The 10,655-nt window shown below is 33.8% G+C and overlaps 1 protein-coding gene across 1 annotated transcript in view; it reads left to right on the top strand.

Annotated features, from left to right (window-relative positions):
- The window catches only part of LOC107655957 (membrane-associated guanylate kinase, WW and PDZ domain-containing protein 1-like), a 140,866-nt gene that overhangs the window by 79,965 nt on the left and 50,246 nt on the right, over nt 1–10,655 (top strand). The window contains exon 3 of the mRNA XM_016443591.1: nt 9,753–9,872. Within this exon, the coding sequence (XP_016299077.1) occupies nt 9,753–9,872 (120 nt within the window). The remainder of the gene's footprint in view (nt 1–9,752; nt 9,873–10,655) is intronic.

Here is a 10,655-nt window from a genome sequence, read left to right as displayed (position 1 = left end):
TCTATCGATATCGAAGAAGGTGTACCGTCGATAAATATCGATACTGTTTTATCACCCAGGCCTACCTCTAACCCGTTTGTGCTATGGACAGGAAAGATACATATGTATAGTGTAGCGGACCTCATCTGAATGATGACCAAAACTTTACTGATGTTTTAAGTTTATTGCGTCCTTTTTCACTCCAAAAAAATCACCATACGTGCTCAACAAATCACAGCACGAGAAGTGCACATTAAACGCTCTCTCTCAGTTGCATTATCATCATTATAACATACAGCGAATTACACAAAACACTTATTACAACTAACAGTAAACCAATATATACAGATCTCATGCCTTTTCGGGGGGTGCTTAATAAACTGACAAACTTTAAATCTGAAGAACTGCGTGCTTTCATTACCCATATAGCTCCTGCTCTGTAGACTAGAAAACGCGTCAAAATAAGAGTCCTGCCTTAGTAAAGGAGATCTCATACATATTTAAACTTACAAAAAATATTAAAATATATACGAAAACAAATTAGAAGATTAATCATAATAAAGTCTGTTACAATAAAGAAGGATTAATATGTATTTAATTTATACAGTGAAGTGTTATTTTACATTTGTTTACTTTATTTCTGTACCTGAAAACTGTTAAACCTACCTAAAAAGCACTGTTTATTTAATATGTATCTTTGTTCTGTTGTATTTATGTAGGCCTGCTGAATGTTAAATGGATCCAATCGATGTTCATTAGAAATTATTTGGTGATGCAGCAATAAAACTGCTAGTAAAATTTAATGCAGGTGTTTTTGAACTTTGCTGATTTAAAACATGATCATAATACTGTCTATTTTGATGCCAAAATTTCAAATAAGAGAGAAAGTGACAAATATCGGTATCGGAATCGGCCAATAAATGTTTGTTAAAATCGGTATCGGCCCCAAAAAATCCTATCGGTGCATCCCTAATATATATTGTAGTTTTCTCTTTCCTTTGTTGACATTTCCTTTTGAAACAGGAAGTTGGGGCTGGATATATCGAAGGGCTGTTCACCTTTTTAAAAAGCCAATATCCCTTCGTTTACTTCACAGTTGTGAACAATGATTTGTGTATTGTTAATGCTGTTTACCATTATTTACATTTATATTTACTATTATGCTATTGTGAGAGTAAGATATTATATATATATATATACACACATATTACATTTATATATTCAGACTTATAACTAGATATTCAGATTTACTTCTATATATTCAGACTTATAATATATTCAGATTTACATTTATATATTCAGATTTACATCTATATATTCACAATTTACATTTATTTATTCAGACATAACTATTCAGATTCACTTCTGTATATTCAGAGTGACTTATTATGTTATTGTGAGAGCAAGATGTTTATATATATATATATATATATATATATATATATGACACACACACACACACACACACACACACACACACACACACATATTACATTTATATCAGACTTATAACTATATATTCAGATTTACTTCTATATAATCGCAATTTACATTTATATATTCAGGCTTATAACTATATTTTCAGATTTACTTCTATATATTCAGACTTTTTCCATGCAGATTAAGATGACTTAAAATGGTTTGAATTAATAAATGAATATTAATTTGTCAAAATGTACCTTGGTTACTTAAAAATGAAAATGCATAAAAAACTTGACGTGAACTGAAATATTAATTTCCCCCCCTCAATCCCCTCAATAACTATGGTTTTTGTTGAACAACATACAGTTTTTGAAACTTCTGGAATTGCAAAATAAATCAGGGTAAATGCCAGAACATACAGAAAAGAGAATATTCAAAAATAGAAATTGAAAGTAGCACTGTGGATATAAAAGCCAAACATAAACAAAGCAGTGCTTGCTTACCATTTTGAATGTGATTCATGTTGATCACTTTCTTTATTCCAGACACATATTTAAATGCTCAGGTAAGTAGGGTTGTCACCTTCAGCGAGGCAAAATAAGGGATACCCATTCGTTCTGGATACGCTGTCGCTGTGGAAACAAAGACGCCAAAATGCAATCACGCACAAATGAGCTTCTCTAATACTTCATATGAAATTGATTTCATTATAATTGCTATTAGTATTATAAACAGTGCAAAATACGTATTTGTTGATTCAGCTATGTGTTGGCCTTTGTAAAATACGGGACAAATCGTGTACCCTATTTGATTTGGTACATAACGCAAAATCACCTTCATTACTCACCTTCATGTCGTTCCAAACCTGTATGAAGTCCTGTGATGTGTCGAATGTAGGTCATATCAGAAACCTGAACTAGGGGCTTCAGGAACACAAAGCTGGGTACTGCAGTGCTCCTGGAACCTCAGCCGCTAAAATAAACTGATTTATCAGACATGGCTATTTTTAGAGCTTGTTTGTGTGCTGGATGTGCACATGGCATTGTTGTTTTTCTGATGTATTTTAGAACGTGTGATGTTAAATATGTCTGCCTTTGGTGCGTTCAGGTTCCTTGCTGGCTTAGCACTTCACAATGCAGCTATTTTTTACCCACTGCATGTATTTATGTCATACACAAAGATGTGTAGAGAGATCAGGCTCCATTTTGTGGGAAAAAAAGATAGACCTGGCATGGAAATGTTGAATTGTAATATTACCTTTTTCAGCAATCTACCACATCCTGGAATGAATTCTATATTTATTTATTCCTTTTGGGGCATAGAAATCTTGAAACTTTGTGTCATTTGAGACACTTGATGAGAAATGCCTTAAAATAGGGGCCTGTCTTTCATTAAGAATGAATGAGCCTCTGTTTTTGCTGCCAAATCACTGCACTCATTCCAATTCCGTTCACAGCTTTGAGATTCTGTCCTTGTCTTAACTACATGTTCACTTAAAGGATTAAATCACCCCCAAGATTAAAATTCTGTCATGATTTAATCACCCTTATGCCGTTCCAAATCCATATGACTTTGGTTCTTCCATGGAATACTTAATATGTCATTTTAAGGAATGTGCTTGTTCAAAAGCAAATCTTTTATGATGCAAAAGCACAATTGTGAGCTATATTCGAAGTCTTCTAATGTCAGATATGACAGTTCAAACAAGATTTTCAATGACTCATTTTGGTGCGTTCAGTGAAACATTTGATCCATTTTGCTCAAACAAAATCTGAATGATTCGTTCACAACTCACTGACTCAGTGATCTGGTGATAGATTTTGGTCAGTTTGTCACACATATCATGATCATTGTTATTGTCCTTTTTGTAGCTTAAATGATTAAGTCCCAGTCCACTGTAACTAGAAGTGCATGACATATCAGAACCATATGGAATATCTGCATATATTAGAGATTATTTTTAGTTTATCAGCTGATGTGTAATATATATCAATTGGCATTGTATATTTAAATGTGCAAGCTCATTTCCTCTGTGTTTGCATTTATCATCATCTAACACTCAATTAAAACTTTAAAAGTGCTAATAATTAAATAACACTGATCATTATCTTGAACTGTACATTCATAATGTACATTTATTATGCTGCGATGCCTAAATTCACTTGATAGCATTTAAAACTATTGATTTAATTTATTTAGACACAATAGTATATAATTTTAATACTGACCATTTATTTGTTTTTGGACAAATATTTTTTAATTTTTTTCATATCAGCCAGAATTTGAATATAGGTACATTCCACAAAGCATTTTTGTGTTCCATGGAAGAAACAAAAGTAGTTTAGTTTATTTCCTTCTGTAGAGAGGACAGACTGATGCTAGCTCACATGTGAGAGGAAGAAATGCCGTTCAACATGACAGACAGATCCAGAATCAGTCATAAGCTGAGTCAACAGCTCAGCCAGGTTTAAGCTACATGAAGTCTAAAGGGGATTACTGCCTGACAGACTGATCCAGAATCTGACTGCATGTCAACATCTCAGCCAGACCTGCCAGACCTTGACTACACCTAGGCCAAGAAGAGACTGAAAACATTTACATGTATCATACCACAGCGAAAGGGGTGCCGTGCATTTTATCTACACCTTTGATGCATTGTATATTTTCTCTGAAGTACACTTAAAATGTTAGCCTGCAGGTTTTTGTCTGAATTTTATTTTGCACCCTCTCTGTGACCTTTAGAATTAACCAGGCTGTTTTAAGTAACTCTACCTTTATGTAAGGCATCTAAATGTAAATGACCTTTGTTATGATTGGCTAACTTCTTTGCATATGAAAACTACTGGTGTAGTTCACACTGTCATTCATCAAGACAGGCCGTGTTGTTGAATACTGAATAGCTGTTGATGTTTAAATGTGGGCGGTAATATGTTAATGCTCTCATAGCTGTTACATCAAAACTGTGACGATTATAGAATGACCTGTTTTTGCAACTTAGTTTCCATAAATGGTCTTTGTGTCGTGCAACTTTCTAGTCTCTCTTTATATCAAAAGAGCAGGCAAAATCCTGTTTTCTGTGAAATGACCCTTTTGAAGATGGTTTACAATCCACCTCTGTGAGGAAAGCATGTGAAAAAATTGAAATATGATGGATCTTTACGACTTCCCTTTAGAGATTTTAAAGATTATAGAATTTCCCATTTCCACCTATGAGTAACAAAAAAAGGTAAATGTAAGAAATGTAAAAATATATTTGCAATATAAATATTTTCAAATATGTAAAGTTTCAGTTATGAGAAACAGGTGGTAACTGTCACATTGTGAAAAATATGCTGGCAATTGTGGAAATGCACACCCGTTTTCGCCACGGAATAAAAACGTAAAAAAGGTAATTGTGACTCTATCTCACAATTCCAGTTGTGAGAATAAAGTTTGCAGAAAATGTCTAAATTGAGAGATTTAAATTGCGAGATGTAAACTCAGTAAATTCTTGCAATTTTTGAATGTACATCTCACAATTCTAAGTGTGTATGTGTGTGTAACTTTTTTTCTCACAATCCTGAGTTTACATGTCGCTATAGTTTTTTTTTTGTTTCCGCCACGAAAATAAATAAATAAGGTAATCCTCACAACTGTGTTTTCTTCACAATTCTGACTTTTTATCACAAATTGGAAGTTTATGTGTCACAATTTGGACATTTCTTCTTAGAATTGCACGTTTGTATCTTGTGATTGCAAATGATAAACATCTTGCAATTCTGAGAAAAAAAGTCAAGAACTGCAAGACGTAATTCAGAATTCACAGTTCTGAGTTTATAACTCTCAATCCTAAATTTGTATCTCATAATTCTGAGTTCATATCTCACTATTTTGAATTATGAGTCAGAATTGTGAGATATATAGCTAATCTCAGAATTGTCTGAGTTGTTACTTATTTACTTTTTTTGTTCTTTGGTATAAACAAGCTTCCATACAAATTCACAATTACTATTTTTTATTTTTTTTTACTCTGAGATGGAAAATTACTTCCATTAAAAGCACTGTCCACATTACGCATAATATACCAATATAGTTTGAAGTTATATTTGAGTGTGTGTGAGTGTGCGTATGTATGGACGTGTTGCATGTTCCCAGGCTGAACTGTGGGAACTCCTGATGCTGATTCATTGTGAAGCACCACTGTTCTTTTCCGGAGAGAGAATGTCTCCAGCCGCACATACACATACACTTCACTGCTTGGAAAATACAGCAAGCAGCCAATATGGTAGCAGCTACAGCCTGTGATGCATGTGTGTCAGTGAGGGGGTTATCATTTAGCAGAGGGTTGTAAACCCCCATTAGGTAATTGTTTCTCTTTTGGGCCCTGGATCATGCCATTTGGTGACAGTAACCCCTTCTGTTCACGGTCGCTGACCCACAACTGATGAGTGTGTGTAGGCTGGGATCGAACAGCTGCAGATTGTGATGCTTGTTGTCACTGCTCCTCACCTTTGGTCCATTTAGCACTTGGGCGCCCAGTGAGCTTTCAGTGTTCTAGCATAAGTATATTAACAGCAGAATCAAAACTGATTATGTTGACTTCTTTGTTTAAAAATGTCTGTAAAGAGAAGTGTACTGTATTCTGCATGTAGTGTAATCTACTCTTGCTAAGCACAGTGTGCTTATGTCACATGCACACCCAGCGATATTTAAGGTCATTCAGAATTGAATAGTCATGGGAAAGCTGTAAATATCAAGCAATTTTACATTGTGTTTTTTAAGTCATGGAAATGAATAGGCTTTAAATTGTAGGGAAAATCATGGACATTTCTGAAAATCATAGACAAAAGTCTTTGCAAAAGTTTCTGTTACAAATAATCACGGTTCTTTTAAACTTTCTATTCATTCAAGAATCCTGGAAAAAATGTATTATGATTTCCACAAGAGTAGATTTTTATTTTTCCAATAAATTTGTCGGTTTTATTAGAATGATTCGTTAGCAAATCGATCCGAATCAAAAGTCCTTATGCAGTTATCACAAATGACTGAAAAAGTTGTGGAAAAGTCATGGATTTGAGGTACCAAACTAAATATTTTGAGTTTTTTTTTCTTCACACAGTGGAAGTCAGTGATAACCAAATGTTTGGTTACCAACATTCTTCAAAATATCTTCTTTTAAAAAAAAAATCTATAAATAATAATTTGCTAAAATACATCAGTGACTCAAAGTTCATATAATACCTAACAATAAAAGCTATTTAGTAAATGCAAGCCTATTGCATGCCTGATATAAAAGTTCATACAGGTGCTTGCCTCACAATGTTAATTTTTGAGGCTGTTGTTTTACACACGATTTTCACTGTGTGGCATAGTGTGTGATATGAAATGGTTTGATCCCCTCAGAAATGATAGATGAGGCTCTCGGGGATTGTATCCTTCAAGGGTTGTCCCTAGTAACAAGAAAATATATCATCATGTGACAGTTATGCTATTTATATATTTGTGGATATATTTTTCTACTTGCAGTAGTGACATTGGTTCACATTTGTGCATGTTGTGTAAAGTGTATACTATAAATGTACCTAAGTGCTTTGTTTTCTATTTATTGTTCATAGGAGCAGAACTAGGGTGCATTATTGCATGATTCAGTTAGTGAGGTGAAGGTGAAAAATATACCACTGATACTGTCATTGAGTCATAACATGGAGGCGATGTGTAATGCTTCTTGAGCATCTAAAGCTATAAGTAAACCATTTGTTGGTTGTCTTCTTCAAAAAGAATATTCACATCTCTGTGTTGCTTTCAAAACATTTCTCTTTTGTTTGAGCAGGCCGAGTTGTCTGTCAACTTCTGGCTTGACCAATAGCATCTTCTGTTTGTCTGTGGAAGACAAGGGACTATATTGTAGTATTGTTTTTTCCAAGAAATATAGAGCAATTTGGCCCAAGTTGAGGGTATATATTAAGATATTTTGAAATTTTCAACGTTAGACTTATTAGATCAATGCCAGCATTAACATATACACTACCATTCAAAAGTTTGCAGTCGGTACTTTTAAAAAATGTTTTTGAAGTCTCTTATATTCACCAAGGCTACATTCATTTGATCAAAAATACAGTAAAAACGGTAATATTGTGAAATAATTTTACAATTTAAGAGATATGTTTTCTCTTTGAATATATTTTAAAATGTCATTTATTCCCGTTATGCAAAACTGAATTTTCAGCATCATTACTCCAGACTTCAGTGTCACATGATCCTCCAGAAATCATTCTAATATGCTGCTGAAGAAGCATTTCTTATTATTATCAATGTTGAAAACAATTGTGCTGCTTAATATTGTTGTAGAACTCATAATACATTTTTTCACGCTTATTTGATGAATAGAAAGTTCAGAAGAAAAGCATTTATTTTGAAAAAATATTTTGTAAAATTATATGTATTTACTGTCACTTTTGATCAATTTTAATGCATCATTGCTGAATAAAAGTATTTCTTTTTTAAAACAGTCTTACTGACCCCAAATTTTTGAACAGTAGTGGCTGTTTTCTGTTTTTGAGAAACCAAGAATTATCTCAGAATTGTTGTGCTCTTGTAAAACGTAAGCTTTTCACAGAGGTTTACATCAAAATGTAACAGCTAAAAAGACCTGAGTCCCATTAAAAGTGACACACAAGCTTTGCACAGCATCCATTTTGGGGCTTGTGTTGTACACTAGTCGAGAGGGCCTGTAAACCAAAGAGAATATTACATTGTGAGGTTGTTGAGAAAACAGAGTTATCATCACATCTTTGATTTATCACCAGTGTCACTAAGATAGCTGCCAAAGAGCATCTCCCATCGTGGGGTGTTATTTATATCAGCTATTCATCAGCTCCATCAAGTGATGGGGAGATACAGCACACAGCGGGACAAGCGCGTGAAACATGCGGTGACTGCCAGGCCACCGTCTTAACCTTCAGCATCACAAATAGCTGCAGAAGACCCCAGTGTCCAAGTGCAAATAAATACGATTGTGTTGACAGGATTTATGACAGCTGAGATATTGATTATGGGTACAACGCAAGGGGCAAATGCACTTCACATTTGTACGAGTGTTGTGTGCGTGGATGATGTCATGATCGATTATGGTGTCTAATAAACATGCTCTTGGGTTATCAGAGTCCATGTAAATAAAATGTGTGGAGAAAGAAAGGAAAAAAAGGAAATACATGAGGCCTTGTTTACTGGTATTAGGGTAATTTACGCTCTTTTTTTGTACTGCCTATTAATTTATTAAAAAAATATGTTGAATAAATCTATTGCTATATATATATATATATATATATATATATTGGTGTATGAATTTAAAAATGTCAGGGTCATACAATTGTTTTGATATAGTAAAGAAAAAATTATTTTATTCAATTAATGGAATTAAATTCTTTAAAATAAAATCTCAAGTTGTGTCAAGTATTAATATTAATAAACTTTTATTATTAATGTTTTATTTTCCTTAAAAATATACAAAACTTGTTTTAAAATGCCAGATAATTTGACCTTATAAAAATATAAGGTTGTAAAATGTCATGTTGCAGCTCCCCAAAAACTCATGATATTTGCAAAAAAACAAAAAAACAACAACAACAAAAAAATATATATATTTATATATAAGATGTGTAAACTCGTGTATTCAAGGGTATGGAAAATGTTATTACTTTTTATTTTATTCATGACATTTTTAGAGTCATTAAATTGAAACATTTTTTTGAAGTATAGTAGAAATCATATGCTTTTAAACCAAATGAAACCTACATGAATACAAAAAAAGTATATTTTGAAGATCTTGGCACACGTTTCAAAGTTCCATTTATCATTTAAAACCGTTAAGTGCATGGTTGGTTGGTTGATTGACAGGTCAGTAGCCGGTCTTTTACCGTTGTATTTGAACCCTATTTACACCAGTATTTAGTACTGACCATTTGTGATGGGATCGCCTGAAATGGATTTTAATACCAGGTCTAAACGGGGTGTAAGGGAATGTGATAGAGGAGGCAGAGCAGCCGTATGGACTCTTTGATCCCTAAAGCTGCTTTAATCTAATATGTAGTTAGAGCAATACAGTGGGGGTTGGAGCCACACTTTGCTCTCCTACAACCAATTATCATCAAGGTGTTACAACATCTTCACTTTTAGCTGTGCAAAGCTCTCTCACACTGATTTCACACCCAGCGTTTGGCTTCCAGGAGCCTGTAGACTGTAGCATGTGGCTGTTGTTGGCCCTGATGTAGGTGGTAATCATAGACATTGTGTATATGTGGTTTTAAGTATAAATTAGCAGTTTCATGATGTCAGTCTCTTATGGGATCTTTCTCCTTTTTTGCTGGTCACAGGTACGACCCGCCTCCCTCGTGACGGAGAGGTGCCGGGAGTAGATTATAATTTCTTGTCAGTGGACGAGTTTCTGAAGCTTGAACAGAGTGGGACACTGTTGGAGATCGGATCTTACGAAGGTAAACTGCAATCTATAGAGTTTAAACACATGCTTTTTGATTGGCCATTATATTTTACAATGTTACTTTTTAAATAATTGTCAGAATTAAAAAAAGTTTAATAATTTTTTTTTTTTTATTAAACAGTGGTTTACTAAAGAAATAGCTATTTCTTTAAATAAATTCAATTATAATTACAAAAAAAAAATAATAATAAAAATCTACCTCAGCATATGCTCTAAACCAGTGGTCTTCACTATTTTTTTCATGGGAGCCGCACTGATAGGGCAAAGTCAATCGGAGAGCCACTTTTACCGCAAAGTATCAAAAGTTACATCCAGTCATAAATAGCATGTCTTTTTATCAATCTATCATATGCAATGCAATACAAAAGGGGCTATCATTCTTTATCATTTACCAGTCAAATTTGTAACTGAGACAAGATTATTTAAAAAAAAAAGCAGGATTACCTTAATGCTGGAAAGACCTTAAGTTATTTTATTTTTTTATACTAGCCCATCATGTATCTAACCATCCAAGTGCACATTCGGCGTTAAGAGCTGTTAAGATTAAAACTGGCAACTCCGCAGTGAGTCAGTGTCATGGACGTAGGACAGAGCCAGTGTAAATATATTTTGTAGTCCATATTTAGTATAGTATATCTTGTAATGCCGCTGTTTTAGGTATTTTTAAAAAAATATATAAATTATTTGTAATAGAGCAGACACTGTCTGACCGTGTCTACACCGGACGCGACAGTTGTCGTGCGGCACCCTGCTGCGCTAAAAGTCTGTCTACACTTGA

Source organism: Sinocyclocheilus anshuiensis, unplaced genomic scaffold (genome assembly GCF_001515605.1).
Source record: "Sinocyclocheilus anshuiensis isolate Anshui unplaced genomic scaffold, SAMN03320099.WGS_v1.1 scaffold51, whole genome shotgun sequence".
Taxonomy (NCBI): domain Eukaryota; kingdom Metazoa; phylum Chordata; class Actinopteri; order Cypriniformes; family Cyprinidae; genus Sinocyclocheilus; species Sinocyclocheilus anshuiensis.
Note: the sequence above shows the minus strand (reverse complement) of the source record. Positions and strands in the feature narration are given on the sequence as shown.